Source organism: Pan paniscus, chromosome 6 (genome assembly GCF_029289425.2).
Source record: "Pan paniscus chromosome 6, NHGRI_mPanPan1-v2.0_pri, whole genome shotgun sequence".
Classification (NCBI taxonomy): Eukaryota; Metazoa; Chordata; class Mammalia; order Primates; family Hominidae; genus Pan; species Pan paniscus.
This window is the reverse complement of record NC_073255.2, coordinates 194162131-194188158: the sequence shown is the minus strand read 5'-3', so window position 1 is coordinate 194188158 and position 26028 is coordinate 194162131. Positions and strand designations below refer to the sequence as shown.

At 54.6% G+C, this 26028-nt stretch overlaps 2 protein-coding genes across 10 annotated transcripts in view; one reads left to right on the top strand and one right to left on the bottom strand.

The window, feature by feature from the left end:
- LOC134730747 (uncharacterized) overlaps positions 1 to 19960 on the bottom strand; it is a 91946-nt gene extending 71986 nt beyond the window's left edge. The window contains 2 exon segments of the mRNA XM_063606150.1: positions 19521 to 19723; positions 19894 to 19960. Coding sequence (XP_063462220.1) covers positions 19521 to 19723; positions 19894 to 19960 — 270 coding nt within the window.
- PTPRN2 (protein tyrosine phosphatase receptor type N2) overlaps positions 1 to 26028 on the top strand; it is a 1079664-nt gene that overhangs the window by 879803 nt on the left and 173833 nt on the right. The gene's annotated exons all lie outside the window — the stretch shown is intronic.

The window sequence follows — 26028 nt, the reverse complement described above, 5'->3', positions numbered from 1 at the left end:
CTGTTCCTCCCCCCACCCCGGCAGCCCACTCTACCCTCTGTCTCTGAGTTTGATGACTCCAGGGACCTCACACAAGTGGAATCACACAGTCTGTGTCCTCTGGTGATGGCTTCTTTCACTGGGCACAGTGTCCCCAGGGTTCCCTGTGTTGTGCTGTATGTGTCCTTTGGTGACTGGCTTATTTCACTGGGCACATGTCCTCAGGACTCCCCATGTTATGCCGTATGTCTGCACCCCCTCCTCTTAGGGCTGGTGACATCTGTCAGTGTGGATGGACCACATTTTGCTCATCTGTCAATCCGTCCACAGACGCTGGCCTTGCATCCACCCTTTGGCTGCTGTCATAAAGTTGCTGTGAACCTGGCGTGCAAATACCTCTTCAAGACCCTGCTTTCAGTTGTTCTCCATGGACACCAAGACATAGGGCTGCCGGCTCCTATGGGAATTCCATTTCTAACTCTGAGGAACCGCCACCCTGTTCTCCCTAGCTGCTGCAATAGCGCGGTGTTCCCATCTCTCTGCCTTCTCGCCAGCACCTGTTACTTTCTGTTTTCTTCGGTAAGAGTCACGCACATGGCATGAGGTGGAATTGCACTGAGGAATCATGCTTCCCCGATGATTTTGGTGACGCCAAGCGCCTCTGCCTGTGCCTGAGGTCATTTGTGTGTCTTCTTTGGAGAAACGTGTGTTCAAGTACTTTGTCTTTTCTGAACGAGATGGTTTTCCATCGTTATTGTTGTTGAGTTGTGGACGTTTCTTACATGTTCTGGATATTAATCCCCCACTGCAATTTGATTCGCAAATCTTTTCCCCCTTTATATGGGTTGTCTTTTCGCTCTCTGGATGGTGCGCTTTGATGCACAAACGTTTTGAGTGTCATCAAACCCAATTTATCTATTTTTTTCTTTTGTGCCTGTGTTTTTGGTGTTATATCTAGGAAATCTTGGCCAAATCCAATGTCATAAAGGTCTTGCCTTGTATGTTTTAGGTCTCACATTTAGCTCTGAGTTCATGTATGTTCTGGCCAAGTGTGCGTCCAGCCACTCTGCTATTCACTGTGAGTCAGTGCACGCTCGGGTGGGAGGTGACGGTCTGGCTCCCCCTCTGTGTGTGGATATCCAGTTCTCCTGGGAGGGAGGGTCCCGCACACTCCTCTGCGTGTGGATATCCAGTTCTGGGAGGGAGGGTCCCGCACACTCCTCTGCGTGTGGATATCCAGTTCTCCTGGGAGGGAGGGTCTCGCCTCACTCCTCTGCGTGTGGACATCCAGTTCTCCTGGGAGGGAGGGTCTCGCCTCACTCCTCTGCGTGTGGACATCCAGTTCTCCTGGGAGGGAGGGTCTCGCCTCACTCCTCTGCGTGTGGACATCCAGTTCTCCTGGGAGGGAGGGTCTCGCCTCACTCCTCTGCGTGTGGACATCCAGTTCTCCTGGGAGGCGAGGGTCCGGCTCACTCCTCTGCGTGTGGATATCCAGTTCTCCTGGGAGGGAGGGTCTCGCCTCACTCCTCTGCGTGTGGACATCCAGTTCTCCTGGGAGGGAGGGTCCGGCTCACTCCTCTGCGTGTGGATATCCAGTTCTCCTGGGAGGGAGGGTCTCGCCTCACTCCTCTGCGTGTGGACATCCAGTTCTCCTGGGAGGGAGGGTCTCGCCTCACTCCTCTGCGTGTGGACATCCAGTTCTCCTGGGAGGTGAGGGTCCGGCTCACTCCTCTGCGTGTGGATATCCAGTTCTGGGAGGTGAGGGTCTGGCTCACTCCTCTGCGTGTGGATGTCCAGTTCTCCCAGAACCACCTGTTGAGGAAACCGTCCTTTCCCCCACAGGTTTTTTAAAAGTCAGTTTATTTTTGTTTAGTATGGGAAAAAGCAGGTTATTTTTAAGGACACGAGAATTTTATTTCAGATCAGTACATTTTTAAGGTTATAAAATTTATTTAATATTATCTTTAAAATATTGATAATATTTCAAACCAGATATTGACTCTGTCCCATTTAACATGTAATGCATGCCTTTTAATTTACTTTAAATTTATTATGTAAGAAGAAGCATGATTCATGGAAAGCAGACTCAACAATAACACACAGATGGTCCCCACCTCAGGATGGTTGCACTTAGGATTTCTGACTTTACAGTGGTGTGAAACTGTACTCTGAGTGCCCACCCAACCACGCTGTTATTCACTTTCAGGGCAGTAGTCAATAAATGGCCTGATACCTTCAGCACTTTATCATAAACAGGCTTTGTGAGAGATGGTTTCGCCCAGCTGCAGGCTTGCATGAGTGTTCTGAGCACACGTAAGGCAGGCTGAGCTGAGCTGTGATGCTCAGCAGGTTATGTGGATCCAGTACGTCTCTAACCTGGCACATTTCGACTTGCACCGGGTTCATTGGGATGTAACCCCATGATGTAACCCCATCATACACTGAGGAACCTCCATAATGTGTTTATCTGAGAACTGAATACATATCAAAACGTAAAGTAAACTTAACCAGGAAATTGGCTCCAATAATAGACAAACAAAGCTTTCAGTGACCTGATGGCTAATATTGTTACCTGTTTGATTATAGAAGTTTTATGTTCGTAATTCCTGTTTTATTGTGAATTACAAGAGAAAATGAACAGTTTCAGGCTATTTGTAAGCAAGCTTCTGCAAATAAACGTGTTTCAGGTGGGGGTAGCCTAAATGTCACATAAACCAGCGCAATTCAGACGGGGGAAGCCCAAATTCCAGATACACCAGCGCGATTCAGACGGGGGAAGCCCAAATTCCAGATACACCAGCGCGATTCAGACGGGGGAAGCCTAAATTCCAGATACACCAGCGCAATTCAGATGGGGGAAGCGTAAATTCCAGATACACCAGCGCGATTCAGACAGGGGAAGCCTAAATTCCAGACACACCAGCGCGATTCAGACGGGGGAAGCCTAAATTCCAGATACACCAGCGCGATTCAGACGGGGGAAGCCTAAATTCTACGTAAATCAACAGGTCTCAGGTGAGGGTAGCCTAAATTCCACATAAATTAAATCAAATTTGGATAGATTCATTCCCAGACGTTCTGCTCTGAGCGTTGTGTGCAGCGTGGAAGTCTTTCTGGCCTGCTGTGTATGAGCGGGAATTGGATGGCGGTGGATTCGCTTTGGGGCATGGCTTCATTGCCGGCTTACATCTCTCACACTTGCTCAGGGTCCGTGTTCCTTCCAGAGCTTCCCTTTCATCAGACTCCCTCTGAGCACCAATTTGACTGCACATCCCTGAGTAGGAAAAACTCATGTTTAACATCTGCAGTGCATAGACCTTCCACAGTGGCTGGCGGGTCACTTGGGTGGGACGACAGCATCTCCGGGGACAAGGATGGACAGGTGGATGGGTGAGGAGCATGAGGTGAGGAAGGCCTGGGCTGTGGTAGAGAAAGGAGAGGAGGGAGAAAGTGCTTGGGAACACAGCCGGCGGGCGCAGTGACATGCTGGTGTGGGGAGAGGGGCACGGGGCCGAGAGCCACAGTGTGGAGCTGGTTTGGGACTGGAGTAGGAGCTGGTTCAGGGAGAAGCCGTGAGCTCAGTGGGGGACAGGTGGCCAGCCAGGGAAAGGCCAGGGGACACCAGGGGAGGCATTCAGCCAGTGCTGTGACAGGAGAGCCTGCAGCTCAGGCCAGGCCAGACCAGAGCTGTCCCCGTGGACATTCTGGTGCCAGAGCGTGGGGGCAGAGGCCAGGAGAGGCGTCAGGGCAAGGGGACAGTCCGTCAGGGGCCCACATTCTATGTTCACCAGAGCAGCTCCGCTATCCTCAGATGCTGGCTTTCTCAGCTTGACTGTGTGAGTTCCTCTTTGAAAGAGAATTTCTGAATGTGACTTAATTCAATTTTGTGCTTCCAACAAATCTTCCCTCATTAAAAATAGCTAGGAGACCATCTGCATTGGTGAGAGTCTGGGTTCCCGGGAAATGGTAACGAAACTCTGCAGTTGAGCCAGCGACGCAAAATGCACCGCCCTGCCCTGCTGGCGGTGGGCTGTTGATTCAGTGACCTACCAGGTGCCAGGAACAGGGGCGACCTCACAGGTGACACAGCCTGGCCCCACCACCAAGCATGCCCCCACATCGAACCCGTGGGAGCAGAGCCCCCCCTGCACCGCCTCGCTCACCCCTGCCTTCTCCCTTGCCTCTCTGGATGACAGACTGCGCCCCTGCTGCCCTCTACTCCTCTCTAGGCTGCTCTCCCAGGTGTGGGGCAGGTGGCACTCATGCCTCCTTCCCTCCTCACCCCTGTCCCCCCTGGCTGCACCTGGATGCTGCGATAGGCAGTGCCCTGCCGAGGAATGGAGGGCCGCCCAGGCCCACGCTCGGGCCACGCAGGAGTTGCTTCTGGTGTCAAGTCCACACATTTAAGTGCAAACGCAAAGCCCCCAGGATCTGGGCCAAGCTGCCACTCCAGCTTCATCTTCATTCACTGCTCGTCTGCACCACCCACGGGAGCCACGCACCTTTCCCAACTGCACTGACATGGGCGCTGGGTCCCAGGTTCTGCCTTGAGAGCCCCTGCACCCCCGCCCTGCCCCTGGCCCTGGATCCATCTGACATGACATCAGGACCCCCCTCAGAGACCATGTCTTCTGTCAGGCCTCCCCTCCCTGGCGGGATCACTCCCTTCCCAATGCCAGGCTGCAGTCAGCATTCGTGAGCACCCAAAATATGCCAGGCAGCATATGAGGCACATAGCACATGTGGTCTCACCCATCTTCCCACCAGCCGTGAAGTGGGTGCCACGAGCCTCCTCGCAGGTGGGGAGGACCAGGGCGTGGGGAGCTGACCTCACAGACACGTGAGGGTGGGGGCCAGGGGCTCACTGTAACCTCATGACAGGGACCAAATGCTGCCAGATACAGACAATGTTTCTTGGTTGGTGGCTGCTCCGGGGGTGGGGGGCGAGACTGAAGCACTTTTGCGGCCGAGCACCACATGTCAGGCTGCGCACAGCACGCGGTCTTCGGGAAAAGTCTGTTAAATGAAGTGTTCTCGCTTGAAGACACATATCCCTTAACCTCTGAGCCTCTAGAAGGAAGGAGGTTTAGAATGCTCTGTAACACGATGAATAAAATGGAAGGGTCTGCAAAGCCACCATCCTCCAGCGGGAGCCCCAGGCCCCTGGGGTGGGAACAGGAGTGCAGGAGGAGCCCTAGGCAGAAACCCGGCTCTCCAGGGCACGCAGGTCCTCTCAGCCTCTCCCCAAACATCTGCAAGGAAACCGTGCTGCAGCCACAGTGTCGAGACACACACCCTTGCCATCAGCCACCTTCCTCCCATGCAGCAAGCTCGGGCACACCCAGTGTAGAGGGGAGCTGCGACTCAGTGGACGCTGACACCGGGCATCGGTGGGAACAGACAGCGGTGCTGTGGCTCCTGCTGGTGGGACGCTGGGCTTGGCTGACGGTCGGGAGGCAACGCAGCTGCGCACATCCGAAGCTCTCGACATGTGGACACTCGTCCCCTGACACTTCATCCTAAGGACACAATTCTTTGAGATGTGCAAAGAATGAAGTGCATGGCTGTTCATTACAACATTGCTCATGATGCGAACATGGCACATGAAGGGATGTGGATGGGAGCCTTTCCAACGAGGGAAGCCCCTTGCAGACGAGGCGCCCCTGACATTTCTGAAGAAGCAAATTTCCCCTGTGGATGCGGCACCCAGAGCCACACTAATGGGCCCACACCATGCCCGTTGTGTGTTCTTAGCAGGAATTTTCTGTGCCAGGGAACAGCTGTTTCTTTCTATTCCTTTATATTTTTCTAAGACTTCCTTTTGCCCCAAAGTCTTCTGTTTTATATCTGTACCTAAAATAGGCTGGAGCACACACACCACGGCTGCATCCTGAGCGGCTGTGATAGTCAGCTCTGTGGACCCACGTCCTTCCCGCTGTCCTGACACCTCCCCGAGCCCCCACACCTACCTCCCCAACATGGGGCCTCTGTCAGAAGTAATGAAACTTTCCTCAACTCACGAGGGGCTTTCACCTTGTCACACTTAAGAAACACTCCTGCGTCCCGTGTTTTAGGGGAGCTAGAGCCAGTCACACGGTGTCCCCTGCCCAGGGCTCCGCTGTCCCAGAAAGACTGGAAATGAGGGTCTTGGCTCTGCAACAGGAATGGGTGGGATTCTGCCTGTTTCTCCATCTTTTTGTAATTTCTATTATAAAGAGTGAGGCACGCTCACCATTTGCCGTTATCCTTGAAGGAGTTTCTCCCCAGAAAGCGCCTGATGGAGACAAGGGCACCTGCTCCTGGTGTGGGAAGAGGTAGCTCATGGGAGCCACATGATTCACGTGACTCCCTAGGTCCCCGCGTGCACACCCATGCATCGGTGCAGCCGGGGCTGCAGTGTCCTTGGCTCAGGCCTCCTACACAGGGAAGCAGGGTCGGCCGCTGGACCACCCGGCTGTGCAGCTGGGACTTGCCCTTGACCCGGGTGTGCAACAAGGCTTTGTCCTGTGGGCCACATGCACTCCCAAACACAGAGCGGGAGCTGCAGGAGGCGGAGAAGCCAGAGTGATAAGGTGGGTTTGGGGGTCTGAGGGCCCCAGAGGTCAGACATTGGAATGACCGATTGCGGCAGCCGAGAAACCAAGAGTGGCTGCAGTGTCACCGCGGCATGATGGGGCGAGGGTAGCTACCAACTGAACCTAAGGAAATTCAGCTCCATGATAAGCCAAGAGTTAACAGCGTCTCTCGCTAACACCGCAGATATCTGGACTGGCCCCGGGGCCTGGTCCCTGGTGGTGCCATGCAGCTGAGAAGAAATTGCTCCTATAAGCGAATATCTGACACCCCAGCCAAAAGTCTTATTCTTTCCTCTAAATTCCAAAGGAATTTTCTCTCTATTTTCCAGTTGATTGGAGTCGTTTCCATCGGTGGCTGTCTTACCAGTGGGTGATGAGTCTGAGAAATAGGAACCATGTCTTATTTATCTTTATGACCCCACAGCAGTAACTATTATAATGCCTCAGACTTAAGGACTCAATAAATATTGGATGACTAGACAGAAATTAATTAACGAACGTGCTAGCTTCCTGGTAACATATGTAACATCTCTCTTGGCCCACTTAGACTGTAAATTAATGAGACCTTTGAGGAATGAAGAAAGTACTCGGGCAACTGCGGGAAGGCCGGAGATTGCAGAGGCTGTCTTCAGAGAGGGGTCTGGGGAGCTCTTTCAGCCTTGTCCCGCGGGCCGAGCCCACTCCCCCAGCATACAGAGCTCCTCTTGGAGGGGCCCTGCTGATGGTCTGGCCCTGCTCTCCGGGGGCGCTTATGCCTTCCACTGCCGCTGGCTATTATTCTTTCTGCCTTCATGCCAGCTGGAGCTCCCGGATGCCGAGAACTCGACAGCAGGCGCAAAGTTCTCCGCGTTCCCAGGAGGCCGGGATGTGCAAAGGGCATGGCCGGAGCCGGGCTGTCCTGACAGACATGTAAGCACACAGAAGGGTGGCAGGTGACCTTTCTCTGGAGCGCATGACGGCAGTGCTGTGGCCTTGGCCTTCCACTCCCAATGGGGGACTTCCCACTTCTCAGACCTAGAGCGAAGGCCTCAGGGTCCCTTGGGAAGCACGATCTCTGCTCCCCCTTTAATGGGTCGAGAATGGAGACTTGAGTCAGGCACAACCTTCAGAAGTCTTGGCACGAGGGGCCTGGAAGCTCAGGTGGGGCTTCCGTGACCACCTGCGGCCACACAGGGCCCAGGGCCAGCCTGGACGAATTGTAAAGGGACCCTCTCATGGGGCTTCCTGCTCAGGAGAGGCAGGAATGGGAGGTGTGGGTTTGGCTGCAGGCCTGAGCAGGTGTTGGAGGACAGGGGCCATGCACTGGGGAACACGCTCCTGGGGAGACCCCCTCCTGGAGCCCCCAGGGCCAGAGACGCCTGCAGGAGGGAGAGGTCCAGAAGATGGCTGCCCAAGAAACAGGGCAATGTATGGGGATGGAGGCAAGGGGTGGGGCATGGCAGGCTACAGTAGTGCTGCCACCTGCAGGAGGCGGAGAGGCCACAGCGACAAGGTGGGTTTGGGGGTCTGAGGGCCCCAGAGGTCGGACACTGGAAGGACCGATTGCGGCAGCTGATAAACCAAGAGTGGCTGCAGTGTCACCGCGGACGCCTGGACGTGCTGAGACTCACCCCGGGGCCATGGAGAGTGGCTGCAGTGTCACCGCGGATGCCTGGACGTGCTGAGACTCACCCCGGGGCCATGAAGAGTGGCTGCAGTGTCACCGCGGATGCCTGGACGTGCTGAGACTCACCACGGGGCCATGGAGAGTGGCTGCAGTGTCACCGCGGATGCCTGGACGTGCTGAGACTCACCCCGGGGCCATGGAGAGTGGCTGCAGTGTCACCGCGGATGCCTGGACGTGCTGAGACTCACCCCGGGGCCATGGAGAGTGGCTGCAGTGTCACCGCGGATGCCTGGACGTGCTGAGACTCACCCCGGGGCCATGGAGAGTGGCTGCAGTGTCACCGCGGATGCCTGGACGTGCTGAGACTCACCACGGGGCCACCGAGAGAGGCTGCAGTGTCACCTCAGATGCCTGGACATGCTGAGACTCACCTCAGGGCTGCGGGGCAGACCTGGAGCCAGGCCGGGGGCTGCAGGGTTGGGAGGAAGGCGCTCTCCAAACACGCCCTGTGAAGCCACCGTAGAATCAGACTGTGCCTCCAGCCTGACCTGTGCTGGCCCCTTCCTGTGAGCTCCAGGAAAGTCCGTGCTTGAAGAGCTCATTCATGAGTGCCTTGTTTTATTTCCTTCACATGAAAGCAGAGAACATGAATTGTTTTAAAAATAGCCTCTCCTTCTACAAGTCATTATTTGCAGAAATAGCTGATAGTTCAAAAACTCTAAATTCATTTGCCACGTTCATTCAAATTGTTCTGATCTTATCATCTTTCCCAGATCCCACATTTATTACAGATGTATTTATTCTTTGTCTCCCCTCCCTCCTCTATATAATGGTTTAGGAGAGATTACAAAAGGTAATTTATAACAGGTTAAAAGAGAGACCTCACCACTCACAGAAAAACGAAGCATGCCCCTCCCCAGAGTGGAGACGTGGCTTTCTGGGGAATGTGGCCCAGGGCCCTGGCCGCCTGCCCACACGCGTAGAAATACATGAAATGGCTGCGCATGTTTCAGTCACTTAGAGAAATACCGAAAAATGGCTTCATATAAACCTCTGAAAGGTACGTGGGGTAGCAATTAATCTCCTTCTGTAGTAAAGAGCCCAGCTGCTTTGGCCATGATGAACATCAGTCTTTGCTCTTGAAGGCTTCAGAACAGGTGTAACAGGGATGGGGCGCAGGTGCTGGCCCGCAGGTCGGGACGTGCCTGCTGCGTGCCCCGGCCACCCTAGCCAGCGGTCCTGCAGCAAGGAGCAGCCGGTGCCCATACCTGGTGAAGAGGCTGGGCCGGCCGCTGCCTGGCCTGAGAGGTGAGGCGTGGAGCTGTGTCCACATGAGGAGACGCGAGGGAGTGATTTCCATGAAGGAGTCCGTAGACCTCCGAGCTCTTTCTCTGTAGCTCAGCTGAACAACGTTGCCAACTAGGGAGGGCGCTGGCTTCCGCGGTCAATTGCAGGCTCAGACACTCACTGCAAGCTCAGCCTTGACTAAGTCAGCTGACCCTGCAGCACCCAGGTGCCCACCTGTGACCTTGTGGCAATGCATGTCCCATGCAGGTGCTGAGCGTCCGAGCTGATGTTTGCAGGATGCCCACCCGTGGCTCCCACGGCACCATCAGGCTGTTGCCCCAGATGTGCAGTTGTTCCCTCACTGGGTCACCGACATGCCTCTTGCCTCCATGCACTGAGTTCAGGACCGTGAATAAGTGAGGCTTGTTGGACCCACCAAATGTGCTTTTTTTAGAGATGCATTTTCTCAAAGCCTTGTGGATCGATTTTGGTGATGCTGTGAATGACCATCTTTGTGTCTGTGAGTCCCCGTGCAGTGAGAGGTAGCAGCAGTGTTCCTGCAGAGTCTACATGGCCAGGCAGTGTTCCTGCAGAGTCTGTGTGGCCAAGCAGTGTTCCTGCAGAGTCTAAGTGGCCAGGCAATGTTCCTGCAGAGTCTAGGTGGCCAGGCAGTGTTCCTGCAGAGTTTACATGGCCAGGCAGTGTTCCTGCACAGTCTACATGGCCAAGCAGTGTTCCTGCAGAGTCTACATGGCCAAGCAGTGTTCCTGCAGAGTCTACGTGGCCAGGCAGTGTTCCTGCAGAGTCTACGTGGCCAGGCAGTGTTCCTGCAGAGTCTACGTGGCCAGGCAGTGTTCCTGCAGAGTTTACGTGGCCAGGCAGTGTTCCTGCAGAGTTTACGTGGCCAAGCAGTGTTCCTGCAGAGTCTACGTGGCCAGGCAGTGTTCCTGCAGAGTCTGTGTGGCCAAGCAGTGTTCCTGCAGAGTCTATGTGGCCATGGCCCACCCAACAACTGCGACTTCTCAGCACGAGGACTCAGGTGTATGAGTTCCTCACAGCCCCCTTTTTCAGCCCAAGGCGATGCCCACTGTGTCCTGGCACCACCTCCCACCCCCAGCCTGTGGCTGAACCCAAAGGGATGGCCCGGGAGCCGATGGGTCACAGGCCATCCCATATCCCACGTGGGCTTCTCAAAGTTTTTGGTTCCCATCCCTAGTTTTGGGGCAGTGGCTGTCTCACATGGGGTTAGGGTGGAAAACAGCTAAGTCAGATCAGAGCGTGGAACCCCAGAGCTGGTGCAGCTGTACCTCCAGGCCGCCCGCTGCCCTGCTCCTTGCCATCTGTGTCTCCCCAGAGCATGCAGCCTGCCTGGAGTGCTGCCCTGGGTGTCTTTTCAGAGTGCAACCCTGCACCCTCAGCACAGGAGTCTGTCTCCATCTTGACAGGCATTGCTGAAAAGGTAAGTGCTCCCCCAGAACATCGGGGTGTGTAGGCCCTCCACGATGCGCTGCTTGGACGGCAGAGACCGCCGTTTTCTCTTGGCAGTCTGGCTCCGAGTGGATTTGCCCAAAGTCACAGATCAACTTGCTGTTGCAGCAGGGGCCGGCCTGTTTCTGGAGTGGTTTAGATTTGGGATGATGGAGCTATGATCAGCTTACACCAGCGCAGTGCCTGGCAGCTTTAGCAGAAGGGTCATTCACTGAGGTCCAGCCAGCAGTCAACAGCACTTAGAAAACAACAACCCAGAAGAGTAGCCAGCGCCAAGCAGAACCGGGGGCCTCCCCTCCTCTGCGAGCACACAGCAGCCTCCTCATGCCCTTCATCCCCTATCACTTTGCCTCATTCTGTTTTCCTCTTCTTCCTTTATGGCAGCAGGAGGACTGGCACCCCAGTGTCCTTGCATCTGTGCTGGTGGGTTGCTGAGGGGTTTCCTGCGGCCGCCGGCCTGTCTCCCAACATTCCCTGGGCCTCATTCATTCCCACCACGACCCTCCTCTTGGGTGCACCGCCTGGACTCCCACCTCCAGCCCTCCCCACCTGTCGGCACTTCTCTCCCACCCTGCAGGGAGTGATTTTCTCAAGGCCATTTTAAGCACACATTTCACTCATTCATAATGAAGATGACACAGAAGCCACCAGATTCAAGTGCTCAGAAAGCAGGACAAGTGCGTCGGGCTCAGAGCTCTTCCCCAGGAAGCTGGCCTCCGAAAGCAGGAGACGGAGAATCCATTCAGGAAAAGCACATCGGGCTGGGCGCCGTTCCCTGGGGAGCTGGCTCAGTAGAAGTGCGTTGAGCTCCGTGCCGTTCCCTGGGGAGCTGGCCTCGGAAAGCGGGAGACCCAGAATACATTCAGGAGAAGTGATCGGGCTTGGAGCCATTCCCTGGGGAAATGGCCTCAGAAAGCGGGAGACCTAGAATCTGCTCAGGAGAAGCGCCTCAAGCTCAGTGCTGTTCCCCAGGGAGTTGGCTTCAGAAAGCGGGAGACCTAGAATCCTTTCAGGAGAAGCATGTTGGACTGGGCGCCGTTCCCCGGGGAGCTGGCTTTAGAAAACGGGAAACCCAAAATCGGCTCAGGAGAAGCACGTCGGACTGGGCATCGTTCCCCGGGGATCCCTGACTTCAGGGCCTTTTGCGCCACCTCTGTTAGTGAGTGTCGGGATTCCTGCAAATACCAGATTTCTGGAGGGTTTGGAATATTGATTTTCTGTTGAAGAAACTAGGGTGAGCATTTTACTCAATAAAAATCAGGAATCACAATTCCTAAACTCATAGGTTTTTCTACAGATCTTAAGCCTCCATTGTTATTCCTATAGTAGCTCGCCCTGGATAAAAGGGAGACATCCCTCAATTCTGCCAAGCAGAGCTGCCGGGAAAGACTGAGGTCGCAAGCCCAGCCCTGCACAGGGCGAAAGGAAGGACCACTCAGACTGTCCTGGCCTGGGTCAGGTGCCACCCCAAAGGTAGTAACTCATCAAAGATGTGCAGTTTAACGGACTGTACTATACTGACAGTAAAATGAACTAATCTGGCATCCATACACTGTGTCTGTCAAACTCAATGATGCACACAGGTTTAAACATTGTTTTTTATGTGTTTTAATTTTTCATAGCCTTCTAACGTGACCTGTGAGACGTCTCTGCAGAGTTGATGCCGTGAGGTAGTGAGCTCACCTAAGAATGTCATTGTCATATAGTCAGCAAGAATAAGATATAGAAGACGATGCCTTTGTGGCTTTACACACCTCAAAATGTGGAGCTGTATCATTTATGTGATTCTTTTAAGACATAATCACTCAATTGGCAGCTTGGAGCAGATAATGCATCTTAGTAGCCAGAGCTTCGCGGCTGCCATTGTATTTCCGCTCCTTCGTGAAGGGGAGCGAGGCGTGCTCTGCAGAGCAGCAGGTGTGTGCCATGTGAGGGCTGGAGGGCACAGCCCACGAGAGCTGCTTCGTGGGGCTCTCACCAGTTCTGTGGCTCCGTGTCCAGACCAGTTCTGTGGCTCCGTGTCCGTAGCAAAGCTAGATCTGGCCACAGCTGTCGGGAATGTCTGAGGGATTGGCAGAGTTGGGAAAGACGCCGGAATAAGAGAGTTGGGCAAACATTCAGAAAGGGTTACAGGTAGATTGTGGGAACTGCAGACCAGTGTGCTTGCCTTGGTCCCTGGTGAGATCCTAGGCCGTATCAGTAGACGGGGAGGGAGCTGGGCGTCACACCCTCTCTTTGCTGATGGCATTTCTTGCTGAGAGATGGAGGAACGGCTGTTGACATCACAAGTATAGATTTTAATGATTTTTTTTTTTTTACAAAATATCCAAAAGAAAAGATAGAGACTTGGAATGATCATGCCGTTAGATAAATTTCTACCTACATACACTATTCTTACAGGCTATTAATTAAATAATTACTTAACGAGGAGAAAATAGATTAAGTGCAAAGGGGTTCTCTAGAAACGTGCCGTGGGGCTATTCCTCAATTTCTATTATGTTCCACGATGTTGTCAATAATGGAATTAAAGATGCGTCATTGGGTTGAGTAAACTTTTGGACCATGCAGTGCTAGCAGGAGGAGGAGGGGTGGATGGAGATGAGGGTCTGAGTAAGGTCTCCCGCTGGCACCAGAAGAGCCCTGCCCAAGTGCGACCGTCAGATGGAAATGACCTCAGGGGTTTTAGAGCCATGTGAGTCCACTGTGTTGCTGATAGCAGGGGATGCGCATGGCTCACCCAGAACAATCCTGCCCACAGCCACGTTCTGTGTGGCCCATGTGTGAGCTGCCCGAGGCCGCCCTCACCAAGTACCATGAACCAGGGGCCTTCAAACAACAGGCGTTTATTCTCCCACAGTGCTGGGAGCCAGAAATCTGAGAGCATGTCTGAAGCTGTGCTCCCTCCTCCTCCAGCCTCTGCCAGCACCTGGCAGCTCCCAGTGTCCCTCGGCTTGTGGCTGCCCCACTCCAGTCCCTGCCTCTGCATGTGACCCGCTCCCTGTGCACGTCTGTCTGTGTCTGAATTTCCCTTTTTTTTTTTGAGATGGAGTTTCACTCTCACAGCCCAGGCTGGAGTGCAATGGCGCAATCTCGGGTAGCCGCAACCTCCACCTCCTCCGTTCAAGCAGTTCTCCTGCCTCAGCCTCCCAAGTAGCTGAGATTACAGGTGCCCACCACCATGCCTGGCTAATTTTTACATTTTAAGTAGAGACGGGGTTTCACTATGTTAGTCAGGCTGGTCTTGAACTCCTGACCTCAGGTGATCCGCCCGCCTCAGCCTCCCAAAGTGCTGGGATTACAGGCGTGAGCCACCCTGCCCAGCCTCAAATTTCCCTTTTTGATCAGGACACCAGTCCTACTGGATTCATGGCCTACCCCAGAGACTTCGTGGTCACTTGATTACATCTGTGAAGGTCCTTTTTCCAAGTTACATAACATGCTGAGGTCCTGGGGTTAAGACTCAACATATCCTCTTGAGGGCACACAGTTCGAACTCTAAGAGCTCAATGAGTGTTTTCAAAATTGAGAAATTTTACATAAATAATACAAATGCCTGATTTCTATTTTCTTAATCAAAGATCTGAGCAACCCCAGACCGGCATTCCCAGCCAGCTGTACCTGTGTGCTCTCCCCTTGGGGTAGGACTGGCCGCCCCCAGCCACCCAGCCCCCCTTCCATGACGCAGCCCCTCCCCCCACTCACGGTGCCCCCAGCTGCCCGGCCCCCCTTCCACCACGCAGCCCCTCCCCCCACTCATGGTGCCCCCAGCTGCCCGGCCCCCCTTCCACCACGCAGCCCCTCCCCCCACTCATGTGGCCTGCATGGCCCCCCAGACACTGGAGGCTACAGCCCCTGATTTCTACCCTGTTGTGGCCCACGAAGGATTTAGACACCTCTTAAAAGGAATATATGCACTAAATTAATGCTGAAATAACAAAGTCAATAGAAAATGACGGCCATGGGAGAGACACATATGCCCCCTGAGGTTAACCCGGCAGAACTGCTGCGTCCCAGTGAGGGAGACCAGGGTCCCAGGGATGCAGCCAGCATGGCCACCCCGGGGGCTTGCCCTCAGGCCTAGGCCCTGCATTAGACAGCTGCCTGCAAGGCCAGAAGACAAAGAGGAGAGCAGGAGGTCTGCCGGGGTCAGGTGGGCCTGAGGAAGGGAAGGAGGGCATGGAGTGTGGGCGGAGTCCTCAGGTCCCAGGACAGCCTCCGACGTGGTGAAGGGCCAGGACTCCCCAGGGCTGCAGGGGGCAGAGACAGGACCTGTGTGCAGGTGCACAAACCGAACCTCTGGCGTGTGGGGCTCTCGCGTGTAACCTGGCTGCCCCGGAACCTCTAGCGTGTGGGGCTCTGGTGTGTAACCTGGCTGCCCCGGAACCTCCGGCATGTGGGGCTCTCACATGTAACCTGGCTGCCCCAGAACCTCCGGCACGTGGGGCTCTCGCGTGTAACCTGGCTGCCCCGGAACCTCCAGCGTGTGGGGCTCTCGCGTGTAACCTGGCTGCCCCAGAACCTCCGGCGTGTGGGGTTCTCACATGTAACCTGGCTGCCCCAGAACCTCCGGCGTGTGGGGTTCTCACATGTAACCTGGCTGCCCCGGAACCTCCAGCGTGTGGGGTTCTCACATGTAACCTGGCTGCCCCAGAACCTCCGGCACGTGGGGCTCTCACATGTAACCTGGCTGCCCCAGAACCTCCAGCGTGTGGGGCTCTCACATGTAACCTGGCTGCCCCAGAACCTCCAGCGTGTGGGGCTCTCGCGTGTAACCTGGCTGCCCCGGAACCTCCGGCGTGTGGGGCTCTCGCGTGTAACCTGGCTGCCCCGGAACCCCTCCTGCACATGGGCAGGCTGAGGGCCAGGCGCAAGGGCACCTGTGCCCAGGCGGCAGGCAGTAGGCACCAGTCCATGGTGGGCGTACAGATGGCAGGGCTGAAAGGGACCCTAAAGATCCTCGGGAAGAGCCCCCCCAGGGGACATCTGGGAGCTGTGTGCGGTCCTGAGCGGCTTGGGGTCCCAGGCCTGTGGCCCTCACTGCACAGGGTTCTTCTGCAGCGGGACCCCGTGGCCATGTCACTCTCTGCCCTGGGAAACATCCTGTGCCACGGGGCCGGGGGGGTGGGGGCGGTTAGGCAGCTTGGGTGATTTTTTTATTGTTTGTAGAGATGGGGTCTCACTGTGTTGGCCAGCTGGTCTGAAACTCTGGGCCCAAGTAATCCTCCCGCCTCGGCCTCCCAAAGTGCTGAGATTACAGACATGAGCCACCACACCTGGCCAAGAGTGAGTTTTAATGAGCGCACAGTCACTGTCTTCTCACATCGGAAGTCCGTGTGCTGAGAAATGTGGATTCTCTTTATTCTGGACGTTCCAGAAAGCCTCGTCCAAGGGGATTGAATGAACACAGGAGGGAGAGAGCTCAGATTTTAGCTCTTTGTTAGGTTTGTATAACCCAAGTGCCCTGTGGGTTCCCCTTGTGTGGATGCTTCCTGAAACTGTGTCCTCACGGCCGACCCTGTGTCTCAGGCGAGCACCCTTCTGTGGGTGGTGGGGACACACCCATGCGTCCGACCCCCGCAGAGCCACCTGGGCCTCTGTATGCCTCACGCTCCTCTCTCCAGCATCCATGGTTTGCCCCCAGCTGAGGGCTAAGTGAGGGAAACTCCTTCAGGCTCACGTTGTAAGGAACCACTGCTCCCCCAAAACATCCCTGCCAGAGCCTTGTCTGCTCACCAATGAGGATTCTGTCTCTGGGCTTTCATTGTCCAGCCTTGAATTCCAGCTCCCCAGAATATCCAACTTGTATGTGTAAATCTCTGTCCCAGCCATCCGTGGATGGGCCGGGCTGAGTGCTCTGGGACTTCAGAAGCCCAGGCACGCCGGGCTGAATCTGAAGGCGGGTGTGTGGCGCAGCTCCTGGAGCAGGCGTGTTAAACCCTAAGCTCCTTCCCATGTAGCAGGACCGCCCATTCCTGTGGGCCATGTGGCTGCACAACGTGGAGCGAGGTCGAAGTCCCCATAGAAGACAGAGCTGGGGGGCTCGCAGGGAATTTCTCAGAGGGGTGCCCACTTGGGAGGGAAGGAGGGTCCCCGGCCTCTGTGTCACTCATTTCGTGCTCTAGATGTCCGAGTAACCCAGTGGTAAATGTCCACTGCCAGTAATTTCCCAGCACCTCATTCTGTCCCACACACCTCACTTAGGCTCTCAGCTACCCGCAGGAGGACCAGGACTGAAAGAATTGTCAGGGGTCAAAATCGTCTTTGTAATTTTCTTGGAAATAAAAGTAAGCATCTCATTTCAGACACTATGCCCAGGAGGAGCTTTTGTCCAGAGCTGTGCATGGAAGGGCATCGTATTGATCTGTGGCACGTATGGCCTCCATCTCCCCTGATGGGAGTCAGCAGGGCCGCTCTGTGTGACCACCTGTGAGAGCCTAGATTAAAATCCCACCCAGCCATGGGCAGCACAGCCCCCGACCCAGGCCCTCTGACCAGGGGCCTCACTCCCACTGAGAGAGGCAGAAGCCACAGTTGTCTCTCTCGGCTCGCTCCTCTGCCGCCTGAGGGCCCAGACTGTAGTCTCCAGCCCCAGGTGGCTTCCCCTCCCCAGCAGGAGTGTCGGTTCCCAGGTGACAGTTATCTCTTTTCAAAGTCGGTGGGGTGCAGGCTCTAGTAGAGAAGAGTAGCTGGGAGAGCACGTTCAGCTCTCACTGGTAGCTTTCATGGAGCCATACGTGGCTTGTTATTGAATTGTGACTATGACCATCTCATGTTTGATGTAAAGGATAAAGAAATGATGGGCCTGTGGGTGATTATAGCCATTCTTTGGTTTATGGACCCATAAGTCCCACGGAGAGCATTATCAATCACACGGTGCCGTCACGGCTGCGTTTTCATGTGGAATGCTGAATTGCTTTAGAATGCATAAAGCAGGGAGCCGCTTGTGACTATGCGTGTGTGGTTTTACGGAAGTTGGGGCACACATGAGGCCTGCCCTGGTTCTGGTCATCTCAGACAGGAACACGGAGCTCATGAACCTTCTCAGTCTCGCCGAGAGCCCTGGGACGGCCCCTCCGTCCAACTCTAGAGTACCTTCTGCCACCTGCAGGTACTCCTGAATGGCCGAGAGCCACTCACACCACTGCCTAACCTTTAGGACGATCTGGACAGTCCTTGTGGAAGGAACGAGTCTCTGTGGCCAGCTCTGAGTCCTGCAGGACCTGGCTGAAGGGTCGTGGGCAGATGGTGACGCTTGCACAAGCAGAGAGAGAATCGTAAGGGGACGCAGGGTGGCACCCCACCTGGAAGGCAGGGAATGGAAGCAGGAGGGAACTGGTACCAGGGAACTGGCAGCAGAGGAGAGGATGTGCCTGAGCTTCAGAAGGGAAGGCGACACTCAGAGGCACACGGCACGGGGCAGAATCAGAGCTAAAAGAAAGGGTGCCCATCCGAGGCAAAGCGCCTTTCTCCAGCCTCGGCCCTGGAAGGCCACTGTCCTGCTTACAGGGACCCTTCCTTGCAGAGCAGCCAGCGGCTGGCCCCAGCGGCCCAAGGCAGATGCACACTGCTAAGGGATGATAGCATCTCCACTTTGCAGTGACATTTGCTGAAATGAGATCATAAAATCCACAAGGACTTTATTTTTGAGAGTGAAAACTAGAAATGTTAACTCTTGTGGCTACTTTTGTTTTAAAAGCAGCATAAGAAATCTTCCTCTGGCTGGGCGCAGTGGCTCACGCCTGTAATCCCAGCACTTTGGGGGCCAAGGCGAGTGGATCACAAGGTCAAGACCATCCTGGCTAACATGGTGAAACCCCGTCTCTACTAAAAATACAAAAATTAGCTGGGCGTAGTGGTGCGTGCCTGTAATCCCAACTGTAATCCCAACTGGGATTATGGGAGGCTGAGGCAGGAGAATCACTTGAACCCAGGAGGCGGAGGTTGCAGTGAGCAGAGATCGTGTCACTGCACTCCAGTCCAGCCTAGTGACAGAGTGAGACTCTGTCTCAAAAAAAAGAAAAAAAAAGGAAAAAGAAATCTGCCTCTGCCTGTAATACCTGCCGAGACTGATCAAGTCTTCCCTAAAGCTTTTAAACTACAGCGGGTTAGCATTGTCATCCCTGAAGGGTACTTAGCAGGCACGTATGTTAACTGAGCTTATGACATCAATTCATGGGAAGCTAATATAGTGTCGACTCTATCCCCGCGTGTGTGGGGGGGTGTCCATGCACGTGTGATGTGTGCTTGAGTGGGTGTTTACTATATGCCTATGTGTGTGTGAATGTGGTTGTGTGTGTGCTGTGTGTGTAAGTATGCTGGGTATGTGTCTGTGTGTATGTGTGGTGTGTGTGTTTCTGTGTATGTGTGTGTGAGGTACTGGTCTATGTGAATGTGGTTGTGTGTGTGTGTGTGTGTATGCTGTGTCTGTGTGTGTTTGTGGCGTGTGTGCTGTGTATAAAAGGACAGCCCACAGCACTAAACCTGAATCTATAGATTCCCAGGTACCTGCATATCAGAAAATATGTTTTACTATTAAGTTTTCTGTGTCCTTCATCTGTCTGGCATTCTGGAGGGATGTGGTCCACCTTGATCCGGAAGGCACCGGGGTCAGATTCACTCAGTTCCTGGCATTCTGGAAGGATGTGTTCCACCTTGATCCGGAAGGCACCTGGGTCAGATTTGCTCAGTTCCCGGCATTCTGGAGGGATGTGGTCCACATTGATCTGGAAGATACTGGGGTCAGATTCGCTCATTTGCTGGCAATCAGGAGGGATGTGGTCACGTTGATCTGGAAGGCACTGGGGTCAGATTCACCCAGTTCCCAGCATTCTGGAAGGATGTGGTCCACGTTTATCCAGAAGGCACCTGGGTCAGATTCGCTCAGTTCCCGGCATTCTAGAGGGATGTGGTCCCTGTTGATCCGGAAAGCACTGGCATGAGATTTGCTCAGTTCCTAACATTCTGGAGGGATGTGGTCCACATTGATCTGGAAGGCACTGGGGTCACATTTGCCCAGTTCCCACATCGTGGAGGGATGTAGTGCATGTTGATCCGGAAGGCACTGGGTCAGATTCACTCAGTTCCCGCCATCTGGAGGAATGGGGTTCACGCTAATCCAGACAGCGCTGCGTCAGATTCACGCAGTTCCCGCCATCTGGAGGAATGGGGTTCCCACTAATCCAGAAGGCACTGGAGTCAGATTTGGTCAGTTCCTGGCATTGGGAGGGGTGTAGTGCACATTGATCTGGAAGGTGCTGGGGTCAGATTTGCTCAATTCCCAGCATTCTGGAGGAATGTGGTCCACGTTTATCCGGAAGGCACCTGGGACAGATTGGCTCAGTTCCCGGCATTCTAGGGGGATGTGGTCCACGTTGATTTGGAAGGCACTGGGGTGAGATTCACTCAGTTCCTGGCATTCTGGAGGGATGTGGTCACATTGATCTGGAAGGCACTGGCGTCAGATTCACCCAGTTCCCAGCATTCTGGAAGGATGTGATCCGCGTTTATCTGGAAGGCACTGAGGTCAGATTCACTCAATTCCCAGCATTCTGGGGAATATGGTCCGCGTTTATCCGGAAGGCACCTGGGTCAGATTCACTGAATTCCCAGCATTCTGGGGGATGTGATCCGCGTTTATCCAGAAGGCACCTAGGTCAGATTCACTGAATTCCCAGCATTCTGGGGGATGTGATCCGCGTTTATCCAGAAGGCACCTGGGTCAGATTCACTGAATTCCCAGCATTCTGGGGGATGTGATCCACGTTTATCCGGAAGGCACCTGGGTCAGATTCACTCAATTCCCAGCATTCTGGGGGATGTGATCCGCGTTTATCTGGAAGGCACTGAGGTCGGATTCACTCAATTCCCAGCATTCTGGGGGATGTGATCCTCATTGATCCGGAAGGCACCTGGGTCAGATTCACTCAATTCCCAGCATTCTGGGGGATGTGATCCGCGTTTATCCGGAAGGCACCTGGGTCAAATTCACTCAATTCCCAGCATTCTGGGGGATGTGATCCGCGTTGATCTGGAAGGCACTGGGGTCACATTCACTCAGTTCCTGGCATTCTGGGAGAATGTGGCCCATGTTGATCCAGAAGGCTCTGGCGTCAGATTCACTCAATTCATACCCTGCCTCGCTTCCTGCTGTGTGACCTTAAGCAGGTTACCTTGTCACTCTGGGCTTCATTTGCCTGTCTGGAAAATGGAGGGTTTTGTTTTGTTGTGTTTTGTTTTGTTTTGGAGTCTCACTCTGTCACCCAGGCTGGAGTGCAGTGGTACGATCTCGGCTCACTGCAACCTCCACCTCCTGGGTTCAAGCAATTCTTCTGCCTCAGCCTCCTGAGTAGCTGGGACTACAGGCGCATGCCACCATGCCCAGCTAATTTTTTTGTATTTTTAGTAGAGATGGGGTTTCACCATATTGGCCAGGCTGGTCTCGAACTCCTGACCTCGTGATCCGCCCCCTGGGCCTCCCAAAGTGCTGGAATTACAGGCGTAAGCCACCACGCCCGGCCAAGTACAGGTTTTAATGGTGCTCACCTCACAGGATTATTGTCAGTTTCACAAAGAGCCTTCCTGCAAGCATGGAGGTTAGTGCTCGAGCACAGAGTTAGACATTTGATAACAGTCACTGTCATTTCATGAGGGTTTTTTAATTGTGAAAAAATTGTCCTTAGTTACAGACACACACTCTGGGGCTTATGAAGATTACTTTAAATATTTAGTATATGTCAATTCTAAGTTAAAAGTCTGCTTTGCAAGTTACGAGAGCAATAGAATGGCCGCCGTAAACTGCAGTGAATACAGATGCCCCTCATTCTGCTTCTGACTCCAGTGGTTCCTGTTCTGTCCTGGGGCTTCCTCAGGAGGTGCTGAGAAGGAAAGAAAGGGAACACCTGAGGGGCACCTGCCCTCCCTCCACGTGTGCCCAGAAGCGAATGTGGGGAGCCAGGAGGTGGTAGGGTGCCCAGGAGAGCGGGAGCAGCATGGGGCAGGGCGGGCCCAGCCGAGGGTGGGACCTTCAGGCCCTCCGTTCCCAAGCACACACATGTGGTCTCTTGCACTCTTCATCGGGGATCATTTTTCCTCTTTATATTTGTGTTACTTAATCCTATTATCTTAAAGGATGCCTTCCACATTTGTCTGAAAACAGAATTTCCATTGGCATCCATGAAAACCAAGGTCAGAGCTCCTAGAGTCAAGATGGTAATAAAAAGTAGCAGGGCCCCTGAGGGTGTGGATGCCACCCTGTCCTGAGCACCTTACAGCCAAGAGCTCCCGGGATCCGTTCATTAAGCCCATGAGTCAAGTACATTTTATTCCCATTTTCAGGGAGAGAAACTGAGGCACAGGGCAGTGAAGCCACTTGCCTCAGTCACACAGTGGCAGAGCTTCCTCTAAACCATGGCAGTGTATACTGGGCACCCAATCGTGTGAGTAGAAACAGGAATCTTCTAACTCACAGCATCAGACAATCTAAGGAAAGGGATTCCTGGTGGCACCTCACCCCGCGGAGGATGGCACCCGGAGCTGCAGCTGGAAAAAACAGAGGCTGTCAGCTCTGGGCAAGTGAGAGCTTCAGAGGGCCCTGAGCCCCACGGTGACCACGCATTCAAAATGTTTGCTGCACTCAGCTACATAAATATTACAGGGAAAGAGAAAGTGGAGGGCAGGGGAGAGGCAGCCTCACCACAGCCCCGGAGAACCAGAGTGAGGCAAATGTAGTTTTCCGGGCCTCCTGACCTGCCAGTCTCGGAATCCCAAATCCAGAGCAGCGGCAGAGGACAAGGGGCTGCGGGGAGTGAGGGGAGCGTGCTGAGGTGGGGGTTGGACCGCAGGAACCCCACCAGGGTGGCCTGGAACTCGCCTTTCACCTCCTGCAGGTGCCTCTGCCTGGCTGAGAAGAAGTTCTTTTGTGGAAGACCCACGCTGGGTGTTCCCATCTGGTTCTCTCCTGGACGGCTTGACGTTGCTAGCTCCAGTAGTTACCCTCCGCTGCACAGCGAGTTATCCCGAAACTTAGCTTAACACAACCATGTTTTATCTCACAGTTTCTGTGGGCCTGGGGTCCTGGTGTGGACCAGCTGGGGGTTCCAGCTGTGTCCCTATAGGCTGTGCTGAGGGTGTCCTCTCAGCTCAGCAGCGGCTGCCCCAGGCCCTCTGTGCTGTTAGCCCCTGTCCATGGGCCCTGTCCACCGGGTTTCCTCATCAGCCGCCACCACCTGGCAGCAGACATCCCTCGGAGCTAGAAAGTCGGTCGGGGACCCCAGTGTGCGTCCTTAGCAGCCATCTCTGCTGCCTTTGCTGTCCTCCAGGCATCGGACTGGAGTCACCAGGTCCAGTGGCGCTCAGGAAAGAGAATTCCAGGAGGCCAGAGGCCCCGGGCCGTCTCAGAGGCTGCCGGCCACACTGACATTTCAAGAATGAGCCCGTTCAATTTCAGTACACTCCCTTTGCCACAGGCTCAGTTTAGGAGCTCTTCTTATTTCTCTATTTTTCCAAACTTTCGATACTTCCTCTTCTCCCCTTCATCTTAATTTAAGGCTTTCCACAAAGAGCTCTATCACACCCCCTTCCTAAGACCGGTCTCCAACAGCAGCAGCTTGAAAACAGCTATTTTGGCCCCTCAGGTATGAAGGTCCCCTAGTGTTTCCTGGAGACACCTCCTTCTGACCTCAGCTCCTTCTGAGGGACGCGGGGCCAGAGGAGAGAGGAGCAGATTCAGCAGCGCGGAGCAGCAGGACGGCGGGTGTTTGAAATGGCACACACGCGCTTTTCTGGTGGCGTATGTTGTGGTATTCATTTAGCAAAAATCCATTTTTAAAACCCTGGACCTGTAGACTGATCAACAGATGAAACAGTGAGCTGAGCTGCCGCCTGCCTTTTTGTGTTGCCAGAAATTATTATCCACCATATGCTGGAAGCCTGATGGTGAGCCTCCGCCCCGGGGCTCTCAACAACGCTGCAGCACCCCTGCCGGTGGACAGGAGCGTGTGGAGGGCACTGAGCCAGCCAGTGAGCGTGGGCAGGCAGCCCTGTGCTCCCCACTGGGCTGTGAGAGGCGCACACACCTCAGCTTACTTCTCTGAGGGGAGACACCCATGCTCACCAGCACCGACCAGGCTTTCTCATAAACGCAGAGCCCGTGTCAGTTACACCAGCACCGACCAGGCTTTCTCATAGTTACACCAGCACCGACCGGGCTTTCTCGTAGTTACACCAGCACCGACCGGGCTTTCTCGTAGTTACACCAGCACCGACCGGGCTTTCTCGTAGTTACACCAGCACCGACGGGGCTTACTCGTAGTTACACCAGCACCGACCGGGCTTTCTCGTAGTTACACCAGCACCGACCGGGCTTTCTCGTAGTTACACCAGCACCGACCGGGCTTTCTCGTAGTTACACCAGCACCGACCGGGCTTTCTCGTAGTTACACCAGCACCGACGGGGCTTTCTCGTAGTTACACCAGCACCGACCGGGCTTTCTCGTAGTTACACCAGCACCGACGGGGCTTTCTCGTAGTTACACCAGCACCGACCGGGCTTTCTCGTAGTTACACCAGCACCGACCGGGCTTTCTCGTAGTTACACCAGCACCGACCGGGCTTTCTCGTAGTTACACCAGCACCGACCGGGCTTTCTCGTAGTTACACCAGCACCGACCGGGCTTTCTCGTAGTTACACCAGCACCGACCAGGCTTTCTCATAAACGCAGAGCCCGTGTCAGTTACACCAGCACCTACCAGGCTTTCTCATAGTTACACCAGCACCGACCGGGCTTTCTCATAGTTACACCAGCACCGACCGGGCTTTCTCATAGTTACACCAGCACCGACCGGGCTTTCTCGTAGTTACACCAGCACCGACGGGGCTTTCTCGTAGTTACACCAGCACCGACCGGGCTTTCTCGTAGTTACACCAGCACCGACCGGGCTTTCTCGTAGTTACACCAGCACCGACCGGGCTTTCTCGTAGTTACACCAGCACCGACCGGGCTTTCTCGTAGTTACACCAGCACCGACCGGGCTTTCTCGTAGTTACACCAGCACCGACCGGGCTTTCTCGTAGTTACACCAGCACCGACCGGGCTTTCTCGTAGTTACACCAGCACCGACCGGGCTTTCTCGTAGTTACACCAGCACCGACCGGGCTTTCTCGTAGTTACACCAGCACCGACCGGGCTTTCTCGTAGTTACACCAGCACCGACCGGGCTTTCTCGTAGTTACACCAGCACCGACCGGGCTTTCTCGTAGTTACACCAGCACCGACCGGGCTTTCTCGTAGTTACACCAGCACCGACCGGGCTTTCTCGTAGTTACACCAGCACCGACCGGGCTTTCTCGTAGTTACACCAGCACTGACCGGGCTTTCTCGTAGTTACACCAGCACCGACTGGGCTTTCTCACAAACGCAGAGCCCGCGACAGTTACACTAGCACCGACCGGGCTTTCTCATAGTTACACCAGCACCGACCGGGCTTTCTCATAAACGCAGAGCCCGTGTCAGTTACACCAGCACCGACCGGTCTTTCTCATAGTTACACCAGCACCGACCAGGCTTTCTCATAGTTACACCAGCACCGACGGGGCTTTCTCATAGTTACACCAGCACTGAAGGGGCTTTCTCATAGTTACACCAGCACTGAAGGGGCTTTCTCATAGTTACACCAGCACCGACCGGGCTTTCTCATAGTTACACCCGCACCGACTAGGCTTTCTCATAGTTACACCAGCACCGACCGGGCTTTCTCATAAACACAGAGCCCGTGTCAGTTACACCAGCACCTACCAGGCTTTCTCATAGTTACACCAGCACCGACCGGGCTTTCTCATAGTTACACCAGCACCGACCGGGCTTTCTCATAGTTACACCAGCACCGACCGGGCTTTCTCACAAACGCAGAGCCCGCGACAGTTACACCGGCACCGACCGGGCTTTCTCATAGTTACACCAGCACCGACCGGGCTTTCTCACAAACGCAGAGCCCGCGACAGTTACACCGGCACCGACCGGGCTTTCTCATAGTTACACCAGCACCGACCGGGCTTTCTCATAGCTACACCAGCACCGACCGGGCTTTCTCATAGCT